The 16,742-nt window shown below is 41.0% G+C and overlaps 2 protein-coding genes across 2 annotated transcripts; both read left to right on the top strand.

Annotated features, from left to right (window-relative positions):
* Window positions 1-1,137: 1,137 nt before the first annotated feature.
* Window positions 1,138-11,594, top strand: LOC147157609 (importin subunit alpha-7). The gene is made up of 14 exons (XM_086062635.1): window positions 1,138-1,271; window positions 2,763-2,899; window positions 2,986-3,078; window positions 3,973-4,072; window positions 4,156-4,250; window positions 4,333-4,464; window positions 4,530-4,618; window positions 4,711-4,810; window positions 5,740-5,903; window positions 5,980-6,058; window positions 6,183-6,308; window positions 6,395-6,522; window positions 7,148-7,332; window positions 7,455-11,594. The coding sequence occupies exons 1-14, from the start codon at window positions 1,256-1,258 to the stop codon at window positions 7,640-7,642; spliced, it is 1,632 nt and encodes a 543-aa protein (XP_085918761.1). The 5' UTR covers window positions 1,138-1,255; the 3' UTR covers window positions 7,643-11,594.
* A 566-nt stretch (window positions 11,595-12,160) lies between these two features.
* srd5a1 (steroid-5-alpha-reductase, alpha polypeptide 1 (3-oxo-5 alpha-steroid delta 4-dehydrogenase alpha 1)) lies at window positions 12,161-16,205 on the top strand. Its single transcript, XM_086063534.1, has 5 exons — window positions 12,161-12,588; window positions 12,854-13,020; window positions 13,264-13,365; window positions 13,700-13,850; window positions 13,932-16,205. The coding sequence occupies exons 1-5, from the start codon at window positions 12,278-12,280 to the stop codon at window positions 13,996-13,998; spliced, it is 798 nt and encodes a 265-aa protein (XP_085919660.1). The 5' UTR covers window positions 12,161-12,277; the 3' UTR covers window positions 13,999-16,205.
* Window positions 16,206-16,742: the final 537 nt, after the last annotated feature.

The following is a 16,742-nucleotide window of genomic DNA, read 5'->3' as shown; positions in this document are numbered from 1 at the left end:
ATATTATGACTGGAAATAATATCAGGTTGACGTTTCATCTGCGTTTTTCAAACTGGTGCTATTTCTGGAAGTAGCCTATCCATTTATGTGAGCATCTGCTTGGTAATATTCATCTGTGTATATAATTAATATTCATATATACGTTCATATTGTGCTGAACTGCCAGACGCTTTTTCGCAGGAAGCTTCATCGGGTTCTACCCTTTTATTGTGGCATCACACAATTTAAACAAAGAAAAAGCCAAACACACTTGTGGAGTTTTTCTTAAAAAGCTCTTAAACCTTGTTGTTTGTTTCTGCAGTGCCTCGTCTGCACTCAAGAATTTAGCACATCAAACCAAATGAGGCAACAACAAAAAAATGTTGCAACATACAAAACAGACATGCTTTTGAATAAATATAATTTTGGCAACAGGATCCAACACAAATCCGCATTCTTTGAACCTCACTGCCATGGCAAGAGTGTTTTTTTTTTGTTGTTGTCTGTTTTTTAGCCAAAAGTCACCGTCTTCCTCTGACGCGACTGTAAATACATGATCTATTTCAGTGATGTTCAAGCTCACCGGCCTTGTTGTCCCACAGAGGAAAAATGCTACTCATGTTTGTGTCGAGGCCACTAAGATCAAACAAAGCACTAATTTGCTGTAGAATCTGAATGTTTGTTACACCGTCTCATAATTAATAAACTTACTGTAAAACGTAATATGGTTATACTGTGCCATGATTGAAATTATTGTTTAAAAAAAATATTAATAGATGAATGTATAACTACGAAAGTTACGTTGTATTCTGTACTCTATTACGTTTGCATTTGAGAACTTCTGTCAATTTTCCAGCAGATGTCACTGTTGCTATTGAGTGAGATTTGCAGGCGGAAGGAAGTCTCGCGTGATTTTGTGAGAACTGAGCAATGAACTACGTACTCCGTCACACCTCTTTGAACGGTGATAAAAAAATAAATACTTTCTTTCTTTCTTTTTCAGTATATGTCCCTCGAAACTCGACACAGATATTACAACTTTAAAAAAAAAAAGATGTCTTTGAACATAAAATATTAAAATGGGATTTTTAAAGGCGTATGAGGAAATTGTTGAATAACGTAAGCCTCTGGTGGCAGGAAGTGGTCATTATATTAATGGTTCCGCCTCCGGCAGACATATTGCTGAACTTAGTGGAGCAAATTTTTCAACATAAGCTAAAAGAAAGGTGCTTAAAGTTGGTTACATCGGATACACTGCGACATACGCCTAATCCACATGGAAAACACAACGGGTAAGTCGTTCCGTAACACCGGTTTACGTACGCTGAGCCTAATGCTAAATCGTAGGGTACTGATTGTGTAAATGTCGTTCTACACGTTGCAGCTCAGCCGAGGCACTTTTGACGACTTCAACATTTTTGCTATTTATGTAAAAGTTTTCCAGTTATTAAATACGTTCGAATGCCGGCAGTGTGACTGCGTAGCGGCTCACGCGCACATTCGACTAGCTGATGTTATGCTAGCAACCTCTCGACTCTGAAACGCTTCAAATAATCGAAAAAATGATATAACTCGGCGTTGTTCCAAGTAGACTTTAGACCACTCAAGTCATTTTGAATGTTAAAATTGTTCAGTTGGAGTGACGGTTTTGCTCAATCGATGTCATGAGGCTTGCCGAGCTTGCGCGATCGTGTTCATGTCACACCGACAATCCTGTCAACTCTTGCGCAACTATCAATAACGTTCCCTCCATAAGAAAGTGAAATATCGACTCTTGAGCCTAAATTCCCTTAATGGTGAATAATTACTAGAGCATTGCATAATACATATCCTTATATACACTGCGATACAAGCCGATTGGACACCTTGGTGAGGTGTCCTCGTTTTACGACGGTATACACAGTATAAGTCAGAACGAGTAGTCAGTATCAAGGTCTCCCAACCTTTTATTGAGACCCATAAGGTATCTTGTAGGAGAACTAAGCAATCTCAACTATGTCGCAGAAAGTGGATTGCATGCACGGGTTAATTAAGTACATTCTGCCATCTAATTGGAAAGCAGTTGCATATTCATCACCACGAGGGCAACCTGGACTCAACATGAGAACGCCTGATAGAAGCTACTTATATTTACTATACTGTACGTAGCTGGCTTCGACAGAAAACATTCATTATTTGAAATATAATACTTGGACCAAACAGGTGATATTGGGAATTTTCAATGAAGTCTGATTTTTATTTTAATAAAAGTTACGAATGTATTATTTTCACGTTACCAAAATTCTTGTTTTGCATAAAGTATCTCTAGTCTTTACCATTTAAAAAAAATTAGAGCCTTTCAAGATTGAATTCTTCGTCGTAACATTGTTGTCGTTCCTAAATGGTAAAGAATACTTTTTGGTCAGATTTGTCATACCCTTTTTTTTTTTTTTTTGTATGAATGTCCCTAAACAATAAGACCTCAATGTGCACAACTTTAGTGTTGGCACCATTTTGGCTGTTGGCAGCGTGCTCAGAATGGTCACTTTGTCTTGCGTAGGCAGCGTTTTATGCAAACTGTGCGATTTAACTCTGCGGACTTTTGTTCGCTGTGTGTGTGTTTGGGTGTGTATTTTTAGACTGATCTGTCCACTTGCAGCCAGCTAGCTTGTTGGAGGCCTTTTTATATCCAGGCCTGTTTACAAGCATCATGATGTCCTGTTATTTCAGATGTATGAACTTTGTCCCTGTCGTTACCCCCCCCCAAAGTGAATTTGTTCCAACTTGGGTCTGTGGTCCAACAGAGCCGTCAGCCAGTCCGGCTAAGGATAACAACTACCGGATGAACCGCTACAAGAACAAAGCGCTGAACCCCGAGGAGATGAGGCGCAGGAGAGAGGAGGAGGGCATCCAGCTCAGGAAACAAAAACGGGAGCAACAGGTATGGCAAAACTTCACATCTTTAACCTCCATATGCAAAATGCGTCTTTCTGACGTGGTGAGTCGTCGTCTCCTTTTTCTTCCAAGCTTTGCAAACGGAGGAACGTGGACGTCCTGACAGAAGAGGAAGCCATGTCGGAAAGCCTTCTAGTGGACTCGCAACTCGGCTCACCGGTCACAGTGAGTTTTTGCTTCAATTGGGCTTTCGTGCTTATTTTCTCTCTTCTGGGTTGAGAAAAGCGCAATCGCTCCCTGAAGTTGCGCAATTTGAAATTCCTGAAACTTCACATACCTTTTCCTCCCACTGTACATGGGATGTTTAACTTGCCGATGTTTAACATTTTGGCGAATATCGGCATCTGCCATTTTTCAAATCTGCATGACGATAAAGGTCGTATCTCTCTGAGCGGCAAAGTTTGCGAACGTAGTGAAATTTGTGTGTTCTTCGGGGTTCGTAGAATGTTGCAAAAGATGCTCACAGGCAGTTTTTACTTGTGACAAACAGGTTTTCTTGTAACGAAGAAATTTTGAACATGTTCTGACAAATTTTCACTGTTTGCAAAAAAACATCTTTTGACAAACTCTGACGAGAACCCCAAATTTGCTATGTTCGCAAGCACAGAGAGATACCAGCTTAAGAGATCAATTTAAAACTGGGTTCATTTCATGGAACTTTTTATGTATGTATTTATTTATTTATTTAAAAATGCACTTAACTTTAGAACAGATGCTGCTTTTGTTAAAATTAGAATGAAAATAAGTGAAAGTTTAACATTTCAGTTATTACATTTTTGGGGAATACTATTTACTGTAGAAAGATATTTACTTTTTTGTTAGAATTTTAAAACAAAGCTGTCTGTTTGCTGTATTGTAAATTTAAAAGAAAAACATGAAACACATTGAAAATTTGAATGCCAATATTTTGTATTTTACTGCAAAAGAATATCGGCCCCCTTGCCTACTAATAATCGGCATCGGCCTTGGGGGAAAAAAACGTATCGCTCTATCACTATTCTGCAGTATATATTTTGGGGCATCCGTGATGAACCTTTCTCGGTGTTTGTGTTATTGCAGGAAGGGGTCATCACCAGAGACATGGTTGAGATGCTGTTCTCAGAGGACCCCGAGCTTCAGCTCGCCACCACACAAAAGTTCAGGAAACTTCTTTCAAAAGGTATTGCGCAACGTGCCCGAAGTCCCCGTGACTTCCGGAACCAACACAACATTCTGCCACATTTTTCCCTGTGTTGATTCCAGAGCCTAACCCGCCTATCGATGAGGTTATTAACACAACCGGAGTCGTGGTGAGGTTTGTGGAGTTCCTGAACATGAGCAGCAACTGCTCACTACAGGTCAGTGTGCGCAAACGGTGACTGCGACGACCGAGGCTCAATGGACGAATGCGCGCTAACGGCGCTCGGTTCGTGTTTGCAGTTCGAAGCCGCCTGGGCTCTGACCAACATCGCGTCGGGCACATCCATGCAGACCAAGACTGTGATCGAAGCTGGAGCTGTGCCCGTCTTTATCGAGCTTCTCAATTCAGAGTTTGAGGATGTGCAGGAGCAGGTAACATGAGCGCGTGTGGCGTGGTTGCATTGCCCCCCCCCTACATTTAAATTTGTGTCCTTCAGGCTGTGTGGGCTCTGGGGAATATTGCCGGGGATAGCGCCTTGTGCAGAGACTACGTGCTGAGCTGCAACATCCTTCGACCACTGTTGACGTAAATATGGCCGTTTAATCTTTGTCCAAACTCACAAAGTGTTGACATGAAAGCAATTAGACTGTCATATTTGTTTGCCATTGCTGTTGCAGGCTCCTGACTAAATCCACCAGACTGACCATGATCAGGAATGCGGTGTGGGCCCTGTCTAATCTCTGCAGAGGGAAAAACCCGCCACCTTCCTTTGAAAAGGTTGTCATGAGTTAGGGCTGCGCAGTTTGTTGAAATTCAGTTGCAATTTCAATTATTACACTCCACAATTACAAAATCAGCATGATCGTAAAAAAGAAAAAAAGATTTGTATTCATTTACAAGTTGTTTAAATGTATACATTTGCACCTTTTTATTTTATTTTAAAATAACAAATTTAATAATTTTTGTCTTATCCAAAAAGAACGAATTATAGTGTTTCAAATAATTTTATTTGTCTTAATGTTTTTTTATTTGTTTTTTACATTAAAACTTTTTCTTGTTTTGTACCAAAAAATTGTCCTGCTGGACTCAAGTCAAGTTTTTGCCAACACAAATAAATAAATATATATTATTCTAAATTCTGTTTGGTCCGAAAGAAACTTACCTAAATAAAGTGTTTCTATTTTTTTAAATTGGTCTTAATATTTGTAAATGTGTAAACATTTTCTTGTTCTCTACCCAAAAATGAATCATCGTCCTACGACAGTGCACAAGCCGCACTGCAACTAAAAGTTATTATAAATTTTGTTTGGTACAAAAGGAACTTACATAATTATAGTGTTTTAATTATTATTATTTTTTTTTAATTGGTCTATTTTTAAGTGCTTAAACATTTTTCTTGTTTTGTACCCAAAAAAAATAATTGTTTGAATAACCGTGATTTCAATTCTTGTCAAAAATAATCGTGATTATTATTTTTCCCCATAATCGAGCAGCCCCATCATGAGTCAAAAATAAACAAATGAATAAATCACTAGGCGGCAGGCACAACTGCAAAGAGCCATTACAAGAACAGTATATAGAAAATGCGCCTTTTCACAAAAAGCAATGCTTTCAAAGAAATATGTATTCAATTCGTGTCAATTTGAACAAAGTTTCTTGTTGCGCGTGTTCCTGATCTCAGATCTGTTCTCTCTGCGTGTTTGTAGGTGTCGCCCTGTCTCCCGGTGCTCTCCAGACTCCTGTTCATTAGCGACCCAGACCTGCTGGCGGACGCCTGCTGGGCTCTGTCCTACCTCTCCGACGGCTCCAACGACAAAATCCAGGCCGTCATCGACTCCGGGGTCTGCAGGCGCCTCATAGAACTGCTCATGTGAGTAAAACCTGCGTTACTGCATGCCTCGCTCGGGCCTTTCCCCAGCCCGCGTTTGAACGCCGCCTGCTTGCAGGCACACGGACTACAAGGTGGCCTCTCCGGCCTTGAGAGCTGTCGGCAACATTGTGACAGGAGATGACATCCAGACGCAGGTGAGAGTCTGATTGCACCTTTTAAGTTAGGGAAATAATAGCCGTTGTGTACCTCCGAAGTTTGAGCAGTTCAAATTGAGATCAATTACTTTTGAAGTAACTTATTATTACCACATGTGCGCAGGTGGTGTTGAACTGCTCCGCATTGCCCTGTCTGCTGCACCTACTGAGCAGTGCCAAGGAGTCCATTCGCAAAGAAGCGTGCTGGACCATCTCCAACATAACGGCCGGGAACCGAGTGCAGATACAGGTGTGACATGACCGCGAAGATCTTTGTCGCTCTGTGGTTCTCTCGTTCCGCTTTTCTGACTTTTTTTTGTCGTTTCTCCTCTACAGACAGTTATTGATGCTAACATCTTTCCAGTGCTGATTGAAATTCTACAGAAAGCAGAGTTCCGGACCAGGAAAGAGGCCGCCTGGGCTATCTCCAATGCCACCTCTGGAGGAATGCCGGAACAGATCAGGTCCAGAGTCATTTCATGGATACCTTTCCTTCTCATTGGGTTCAATTGCAAACGCGTCTTTACTAGGGGTGTGACAAAAAATCCATTCTCATTTAGTACGATTCAGAAACTATTTTAAATGTCCCGAAATCGGTTTTATTTCAATTATTTTATACTCTCTTGCCTTTGTTTTTTTTTGTGTGCCTTTTTATTGGGAGCGCTGTTCATGTTGTACTCCATTTGGCCACTTGGGGGCAGTGTGGTTCCACGTGCTCTGATACACTGTTAAGTTGTAGCCACATTAGAGAGTAGAAGGAAAAAGTCACGATCAAGTTATTCCAATAAAAGTTTGTTTTTTTTGCAGCGTGGAGCCGTTCTTTTGAGTGATAAAAGTGCCGCGAGTAGCGCGCTAATTAGCATTAGCGAGTCAGACTGGAGTAGATCATTACAATTCCTTGCACATCTGTAAAGTGAAGCAAAAATCATTGTCAATCAAATCATTCTTAACCGAAAATCGATTCTGAATCGAATCGCAGACCCCAAAAATCTGAATCGAATCGAACCGTGAGACATTCAAAGATTCCCACCCCTGGTCTTTACACCCCCTACAGACTTCTTAACCTGATGCTGGGTGGTCTCTACTTAGGTATCTGGTGAACCTGGGCTGCATCAAGCCACTGTGCGATCTGCTCACGGTGATGGACTCCAAGATCGTCCAGGTGGCCCTCAACGCCCTGGAGAACATCTTGCGGCTGGGCGAGCAGGAAGCCAAGCAGGAGAACCACGGCACGGGCATCAACCCATACTGCAGTCTCATTGAAGAAGCTTACGGTACGATGACTAAGACTATGTGTATTTCATGAAGTAAAATTCAAGTTGATATCCAAAAGATTAGCATTTTGTTGTTTGACGGTGGAACCGAATGCTCAGTTGCAAAAATTCCCGCTCTTCAGGCCTCGACAAGATCGAGTTCCTGCAGAGTCACGAGAACCAGGAGATCTACCAGAAGGCCTTCGACCTGATCGAGCGCTACTTCGGTGTGGAGGACGAGGACAGCAGCCTGGCCCCTCAGGTGGACCAGGACAACCAGCAGTTCCTCTTCCCCCAGCAGGAGGCGCCCATGGAGGGCTTCCAACTATAAGCCTAAGGTTCATTCTAGTCCATTTGATTGAGGAGGAGGAGGAGGGGAGGGGGGGGGCCGGTTCTTGACGTCATACCTCTGTCCTCCGCGCCGTAGCCCCATTTAAAGCACGCGCGCACACACTTTTATGCCACACGCTTTGTGGGTCTCTCCATGGCAGGCATGATTATTTGGAGACCTTTTGATTTCCATTTCTAGTTTTGAGGAAGGACAACCCCCCCCCCCCTCTCCCTCCTTGATGTCAGCCTGACAGTGCAGTTAAACAAATGTACTTTCAAAGTATATTTTCCCTTTTATATTCAACATGGGGCCCCCCCCCCCCAAAAAAAAAAAAAATTCAAAGCACTTGTCCAAGAGGCTGAGGGAAGGAATCTATTTAATCCACTGTTGTCCACTGTGGGAGGGTGTTTCAGATCAATTCAGATCACAAACGTGTTTTTTTTGTTCTTTTTTTTTTTTTTTGTTCTAACCAGGATATTTTTTTTGTTTGGACAGCCAGGCGAAAATATAGAAAAATGATGGGTGAAGTCACTGCGCTTTCAAAAAAAAAAAAAAAAAAAACTGGGTTCCTGTGGATTTAGTTGGTGTTCAAAATGTTCGGCGCGTGCTGTGTTATTAATAAGATTACATTTGAATTATGACGTGATCTAACATCTGGGCGTGGTGCCTGCAGTAACAGCAAATCTTTATATTTAGATGGGCGGATATTTACAGTAAGGCGACAATTTGGAGTGTTGCTTCCCAGCTGCATGCGCTCGCATGGTTTTGCGGCTCTCTGCACATCCGGGGCCGAACTGGCATAGCGGGAAGCAGTCCGGCTCGTACCGTGGTACTGTCCACGTGCTAATGGGTGTTATTGAAACAGATTTGCATGGTTCGAGGGTAGCCCCTGGGTTCGGGACGTCTCAGACAGCACGCCATTCAAAAGTATTGCCCCATCGGGTATTTTTGTTGTTTGTTTTCTTGAATTGATTATTAATATATTTGTTTGCACGCACACACACTTGCAATACAACACCTGCATACACTGCACATCACACAGATGACTGGCTACTCGCAAGCTAAAGGAAAAAAAGTTTCCATTGTCTGGAAATGGGAAGTTCAAATATCAACTTTATTCATATAAAAAGTTTTTTTGCCCCTTTTTACTTTGGATATTGACGCACAAACGTTTTTAAGCCCCGACTTCGCCATACAACTTGAAACTATCGTAACAAAATACACAAAAATATTTGGTTTGAAGCAGCCATTTTGGATGAATTTCCGGCCTCATACTTTGACGAAGTCTTACCAGGGAATTCACCCCAATCAAAAGCTGGATGGACAACGCTAAATTGCCAAGCATTTTTTTCCCTACGTCATCTATAGTGGGCGGGTTAAAATTTGATAATCATTGGGGTATGAAAATTTGTGAATAGTTGACACCCCGGCAAAGGATTATTGTACTGTAATTTTTATTGCCAAATGACTATTTTTGTCTAAATGAAGCTCCTAAGCTTCAACATAATTTCTTGGCACCTAAATGCCAACGGATGGCGCCAAAGCAATACTTTTATTACCGTTACTGCTTTCGCCAAACCACAAAACTGATTAGATGAGATTTTCAGCCAAAGATTGAGGATAGGTTAACCCCCCCCCCCCCCAAAATATATATATATTTTTTTAATCTGTCACAATCAAATTCATTTTTTTTTTTTTTTTTTTTTTTGCAATATTCTGACTTCATTGTCTAACTTTTTCTGCAAGATCCGAAAGAGACATATGAAAACTTTTTATTTATAGCAATTGCTTGTAGCCACTGTGACGTTTGGATGGTTTAAATGCTGACGCGGTGGTCCGGCGTGCAGGCTTGTATGAAGCAGAAGTAGCGTTGGGATCATGTGATGTTGCGACTGAGCGGCACTGTGTGAAGAAGAGCTTGCTTGACTCTCTTGACTTCGTCCCCCAAACAATCCCCCCCCCCCCCCCCCCCAGACCCCATCAGAGTCCCGGAGCTTCCGTGTTCTGTGGACAGACGAGGACGACGCTCTCTAATGCTAGTGATTGTCTTTTCATTTACAATAGCACCACTCAATTGCAGACTCTTGTGTGCCCTTTCAAAATAAAATAAAATAATTAAAAAAAAAAAATACTGTACAACAGGAGTGGGAAACTTATAGCCCCAAATAAAATTCACCCCAGAAAATGGGTTCCCCACCCTTGCTGTGAGATGAAAGCACATCAATAATTGAGCATCAAAATCTTACTGTGTATGTCCTCCACATGACAAACGCGTGTAGCAGGATTTAGCAAGAGTCTTCGTTCTCATGGTAATTACTGCTCTGCGTGTGCTAAGTCTTGTTAAGAGGAGAGAGAGAGAAAACAAGCAGGAAGATATATTTATATTCCGCAAAACTGCACTCCTATTCACAAAAGTGCCAATCCGACCAACAAAGACTGGATATTCTTGTCTTTTTGACCTCTAGATAATTTTTTTCTTTTCTTGTTATATATATTATATATCTTTCATTTACTTGAATGTGCACACATACTGTGCAAAAAAAACAAACGTTGCTGCTCTATTATTTTCCTTACCTTTTTTTTTTAAGATTATTTTGCCATTGTAAAAAAAAAAAAAGAAAAAAAAAGTGGCTTTCCTTTCTGTGGGCGCCTGATTAACAAGTGTCAGTCTACGTGGTCTTGATGCATTTAACTGCTCTCTCCTAGCGACCCACCCACCCCTTTATTAAGTCTACAAATGGGTTTCACTGTGCATTTATTCAAGCTGCAGAAAATCATATTGTAATGTGTAGTGGCCATAGGAAAGTGGAAAATTTCAGGTACTTACCTTTTACGTTTACCAAAGTTCCTTTCCCGAAATCCAGGGCTGTGATGTTTCAATTCGAAGTCCCTCGCGTTATTGATCGACTCCCATTCACTGTCAAGGGAGTCGATTGATCGAGTGACCCCCCCCCCCCCTCCCAACCCGTGAGACTGCAATAAATGCCCAAAAATCAGGCACTCTGAAGACAACCATTACTTCCTCTCATACTTGATATTTGTTTTCTACGCTGAGAAAAATCTGACATTGAGATTTAATGGTGATTTACATTCAAACAGGGGTGGGGAACCCAGAAAGGGCCCCAAAAAAATGTGCATTATATATATATTTTTTAAAACATTTTGTTCCATGGGTGCATCATATGTCTCCATATGCTCACTCAGAGGACTGGATACAAGCCGACATGGTCCCCCACCTCTGCGTGAAAAGGTATTAATTCTATATGTATGTATGTTTTGATACATTAACAGGGATTCACATGCAATTCTACTCACTTCTGAGAAGTGGACAAAAAAAAGCCTCATTTGGAGTATGTGGACGGAAAAATGGCAGCGGGGGAGAGCCTTTTTCAACATTTTCCTGAGCGGGATATTCTAAGATATATTTTTGGATCATTGTATTTCGAGTTTAAAGTAAAAGGAAAAAGCTGCCTAGTAATCAGGAAATCATTTTTCAGATGGAATCACGGGGAATGCTAAATCTGACGTTTTATGTCTTCCGTCCTGGAAAGTGTTGCCATCTGTATCAAAAGTCCAACAGTCTGTAATGTTGTACTATGCTTCAAATGTTTACAATATTTGTCTACAACTTTTCATATGCGACATCACTGACCAGTCCTCATCTTGTCTGCTCTGGTCCTTCTCATTTCTTTTTAAGTGTATTTATTTTCTCTATTCTTTTTTTTTTTCTTCAGTTTGTTCCGTAAACGACCCATCTTTGTAAACTGTGACTTGACTCGACTTAACCGACGGTATGAATGAGCGACGAGAAACACTTTCAACTCAACATGACACACAAACATGAACATGTAACAAACAAAAAAACCATGGGAAAATGTTAAGAAAATACGGCCTGGTTAAAAATGTTCAGTGAAGATACTGCGCAAAAAGAAATAAAGATGTTGAAAAGTTGTTTTGTGCTTATTAGAAGTGTATTTCTTCACATTGGGCTGCTTGTTTTCATTTATATTTCATTACCGCATGTATTATAGTGGCATAAATGATGTTTGTGGTGGCTGCATTGACTTCAGTGCGCCACCAGATGTCATTGTTACGTACGGAAGCACCCAAATAGATGTACACACAGTATTTTTTTTTTTACGTGTATAATGTTTCTTTCGCTTTTGCAATTCAACTGTGCTATATTTTGCCCCCAGTGCGACCATGGACTTTTCAAAGACAGTAGCTGAAATGCGCATGCGCTCTTATTGCTTTTGGGCTTCATCTGCCAATCACAATGGCATATTAAATATAGTCTCGCGGTTGTCGAACACACAGCAGCGGGTGTGTATGGTAGTGAACGCTATGATAACTGCACAAGCTTTTATAATATTGTTGCAGTGCAGTCTGTTACATAACACATAATTCGCGTAACAGCACAGTCGAATGAGTGCACGTTAAACCGCGCGATTTGATTGGCCGACGAATTGGAAACTATATTCGTTCGTCGATGCGATTGGTTGACTCCACAACAGCAGCCCCGCCCTAGTATGGAAGTAAATGCATCGTAGTTCAGGTTTAGCTCCTCACACAACATAAACACAGCATTGTCTTTATTTGTTTTTCTACTTTTATATCCCCCAACACAACGCCATAATGGACACCCCCCTGTCGGTGTTGTTTTCCTCTGCGGAGGACGAGAAGTATGTTTTGGACTGCATGGCTTACTTCATGATTTTAATGGCAGCGTGTACGTTCGTTTGCCTGCTGTTCGTGGACGCGTCGTACGGGCGGTACGCTTCGAGCAAATACGGATTTCTGGTCAACGCCAAACTGGCCTGGTTTGTCCAGGAGCTGCCCGCGTTCCTGGTACCCGTGTGTCTGTTAATATGGGCATCCTCGGCGAAGAGCTCCCTGCTCGCCAATCAGTTGCTCATTGCCATGTTTATGTGCCACTATACACAGAGGTATGGAAACACTCGGAATTCCCACTTATGTTTGGACATTTGAACACGCCATCGTGCGCTTCAGTTGTACTGATCTTTTCATAAACAAAATAAGTAAAGTGGTGTGGCTAATCTGAACACCATATAATTTGCTGTTTTGTGCTCCAGACAAAGGCATGTTTGTTTTATATATATATATTTAAAAAACCGTTCCATATGTAAGTGACAATATTTGAACATTTCACACACATTGTATATTTTTAACCATATGCTTTCCCGTTCCTAGATCACTTATGTATCCGTTTTTAATCCGAGGAGGTAAACCCACACCATTCCTCTCCTTTTTCCTGGCTGTTGTTTTCTGCACATACAACGGATACATGCAGATCAGATACCTGAGCCACTATGCCGATTACCCTGCAGGCTGGGTGACAAATCCATGCTTCGTTGCAGGCAAGTAAGGAAGTGGAACTGTCAGAGAGGTATTCATTAGACAGTATGTACAGTTAAGTATGTTATCGTGGCTGTCGTTTGTCATTTAAGTTCACATTGGCTCATTAAGCAGTCCGTTAAAAATAACATTTATTCGTATATTCACATCTTTTATTCCGCTCACACGTGAATGAGATACGATACGTCAGTCCAGTGTTTTTGTTTTTGTTTTGCCCAAAACAGCTCTCAGTTGGTTTGTTGCAGGTTCTGTGCTGTGGCTGCTCGGCTGGCTGATAAATTTGCACTCTGACCACATCCTGAGGAATCTGAGGGGGCCCGGAGAGAGCGGATACAAGATCCCCAGAGGTGAAATGCTTTTGGCACGCCACGACTGGCATGCATCTGTTACTTTGAACTCTTTTTTTTTTATTATTATTAAAGTGGACATTTTGGGCATTTTATTTAAAAACAAACCCCCTATGTGTCTGGAATTTGTCTGTGCCATTTTTTTTTGTCAAAATACCCAAAGGATGAAGAATTATAGCACACGTTACATACCTCACTTCTTGTCTTGCTGAAATGAGCCCATTTTTAGGGGCAGGTCGTGCAAGTCGGCGACCGTACAGCATCACTCCAACTTAATGAAGTCCCCTTTAATGAGCAATGTCCTGCGGTTTGTGTGTCGTACCCCCCCTCACAGGTGGAATGTTCGAGTATGTATCCGCAGCCAACTATTTTGGGGAGATAACCGAGTGGGCGGGCTTCGCTCTGGCGGGCCAATCTGTTCACAGCGCGGCCTTCGCCATCTTCACCGCAGTGGTACTCAGCAGCAGAGCTTTTTCCCACCACAAGTAAGAACACAAACGCAACTCGGTTGATCGCTTGCTTTCAGGCATTATTAATAGAACATCTCATATGTTTGCTCTTTCCAGATGGTACCTTGCTAAATTTGAGGACTACCCAAAAACAAGGAAGGCATTGATCCCGTTTTTGGTTTAGAATGCTCTCAAATACAGTGGACCTTATTTTTATTTTTATTTTTTTGCAGCAGGTTATTTGTAAGACACACCTGCTATAGATGAAAATCAATCGCAGATCATATCAGGGGGGGTGGGGTAGATTTTTTAACATGCTTTAAAATACTTTTAAAGTTGGAATTTAGTTGGGGACCTACTCTGCCTCTCTTTTTTTCTATGGCTTCCAGGAGACCTCCTAATGTGACACAACTCTAAAGTGCGATTTGCTTATGTACAGTGAAAGCCCATAAAAAGTGATCACTTTAAAATCTGCAATATAGGAACACAAAATAGCACATAATTCAACTGGTTTGTACAGCTTTTTGGGAGAAATGTAAGAAATGCGTACAATTCCGATTTGCTGCAAATTCAGCATTTTTTTTTTTTTTTTTACTATCGTCGTGAAAACTCACACCCATGGAAGATGTTGCTCTCCGTCAATTGTCAACCACTTTCAGTACCCGTATGGAATTGTGTGGGCTGCATCTCCCGACCGTTGAAGGCTCTTTTTTACCTCAAAACTTGGCGTCTTACTTCTTCTTCTCCTCCTTAGAAGTTAGATGACCTTTATACAGCGCAGTGAAAGAAATAGAAGCCTTGTGTTTACAGCAGATCTAGCAATTTCATTCCCCCCCCCCCCCCCCTCACTAGTTTATGGATAGCTGCTGGATTAATCATGTAATTTCCGTGATTTACATATTAACTCATTCACTGCCATTGACGGCTATAGACGTCAAAAAAAAAATTTCTTTTCTTTTGTTAACAAGAGTATGAAAACCTAGAAAAAAAATGTATTGTACATTTAGAACAGATATAAAATGTGTGCTTAATCTTGAGTTAACGAGTGAAGTCATGTGATTAATTACAATTAAAAATTGTAATTGCCTGATGCCCCTAATAAAAAATAAAATAAAAAAAAAGACAATTATTTTTTTTAAATTGTAATTAAAATGTAAAATTAAAATTATTAATCGCAAATGTAATATCTGTTATAAATGCACAATAAAAAAAATCTAGGTTTTCATACTCTTGTTAACAAAAATGTGAAACTAATATAGTTCAAATGAATTTTCGACATCTATAGCCGTCAATGGCAGTGAATGAGTTAAGGTACATGTTGTCTAACTTGGGTGCACTAATCATGTATTTGCCGCTACTTTATGACATTTCTGCTTTTCTGGGCAGCATGGCCCTCAAATAACACGAGTCCTCCTGTATTGTCTGAAAAGTAAGAACAAAGAGTTACTCGTCGCCTCCATGAAGCTGAATTTCATTCGTTGAATAAGCTCAACCTCACTATTTAGCAACCACTTATTTTCCCTCACCTCAATGGAGCCCAACGATGACACAGGCAATCGTGGATGTCACATGAGAGGCTGCGGCTAAGTAAAAGGGAAAGTGAAGCGTTGCCCATAAATGACAATAAATAGCGCAGGATTACAAGGTGAAGGTGGGGACGAGCGCAGGAGAAAACCACAGCTGGAGTCGTATTCTTCATTGATATGAAAACTCGCAAGTGACCTTTAAGGCGGCGGCGGCGGCGGCGGCAGGATTTGAGTGAAGTGTAAACCGAAGTTTGAGCTTCCACAGTGTGCCTTGCAGCGGAGTGCCATCTGCTTTTTTTTTTTTTTTTTTTACATGTCAATTTTCACTCAGGTCAACAGAGGACAAATACTTCAAGCAATAGCGCACACCTATTTTGTTAGGATAAATATAAATAAATATTCGGGCCTGTGTTGACTCTGTCGGTATGTGCATACCCCCGCTTTAGGCAAGTTCGTGTTCATTATAAATTGTATTTTTATTTATGTAATGTATTTGGAAATAAAGGTGCTTTATCGTTTGTACACATGGAAAGAGTTGCTGAATGTTATAAGGAGAAAAGCGCTGTGAAATATTGGTTCTTTGTTATTTCTTTTCGTGTCACTGTGTTACGTGGCCGCCATTACGCTCGACTGTCTTCAGGCGCAAAGGGAGGGGATTTACTCTCGCAACGATGTGGTTTTATGCGTTGGCGCCAAATGCAGTATTCGTGCTTGTACACACCACATCGCCTGCAGGTTTGAAAGCGGGCATATTAGTTGATTTAACATGCATGACAGAAAGAGAGGCGGGGAACAGATGCTCCATCTCCTGGCGACGCTTGTTATTTGTTGGGCTTCTGTCACAGTTGCTTAATTAGTTGTTGTTGTTTTTTTTTGGGCGGGGGGGGGGGGGGGCGTCTTTTATACTCCTCCTCTTACCAATTTCAATTTCAATTATACATATAATTAATAAATGTTCCCATTCGTTTAGAATTTGTCCATCCTTCCGTTTTTTCGAATGCTTGACCTCACTTGGGTCATGTGTGAGCCGGAGCCTTTCCCAGCGAAGGGACAGGTGTCAAACCTAAGGCTAGGGGGCTATGTCTGGGCTGCCACGTCATTTTGTGTGTACTACGAAATGGTGGAAATGTGTACCAAAAAAATAAAAGTTGTAACATATATTATGACCACTTAATTCTGCATCATATCCTTAATATAAATGAAACAATAATTGTATATGTGAATATTTATTTTCCTGACTTTATATATATTTTTTTATATTTACAACATAATAAAAAAAAAATGGAGGGGGAATTGTATGTATGTATTGTGATTTCTACAGACGTTTTTTTTTTTTTTTAGAGAAACTAACTACAACGTAGCCACCAACAGAATGAGTTGCAGTCATTTGTCTTCTAAGAAA

The sequence above is a fragment of the Leptonotus elevatus genome, chromosome 19 (genome assembly GCF_054856555.1).
Source record: "Leptonotus elevatus isolate MCC_2025b chromosome 19, RoL_Lele_1.0, whole genome shotgun sequence".
In the NCBI taxonomy this organism is placed as follows: Eukaryota; Metazoa; Chordata; class Actinopteri; order Syngnathiformes; family Syngnathidae; genus Leptonotus; species Leptonotus elevatus.
Note: the sequence above shows the minus strand (reverse complement) of the source record. Positions and strands in the feature narration are given on the sequence as shown.

What these genes read in the sequence shown, in the direction of transcription:
- LOC147157609 (XM_086062635.1), top strand. An exon ending in CGCCTCATAGAACTGCTCAT is followed by an intron (nt 5,904 to 5,979) that starts GTGAGTAAAACC and finishes GCCTGCTTGCAG; the next exon opens with GCACACGGACTACAAGGTGG. An exon ending in GGAATGCCGGAACAGATCAG is followed by an intron (nt 6,523 to 7,147) that starts GTCCAGAGTCAT and finishes GTCTCTACTTAG; the next exon opens with GTATCTGGTGAACCTGGGCT.
- srd5a1 (XM_086063534.1), top strand. Translation starts at nt 12,278, where the DNA reads ATGGACACCCCCCTGTCGGTGTTGTTTTCCTCTGCGGAGGACGAGAAG. An exon ending in ATGTGCCACTATACACAGAG is followed by an intron (nt 12,589 to 12,853) that starts GTATGGAAACAC and finishes TCCCGTTCCTAG; the next exon opens with ATCACTTATGTATCCGTTTT. An exon ending in AAATCCATGCTTCGTTGCAG is followed by an intron (nt 13,021 to 13,263) that starts GCAAGTAAGGAA and finishes GGTTTGTTGCAG; the next exon opens with GTTCTGTGCTGTGGCTGCTC.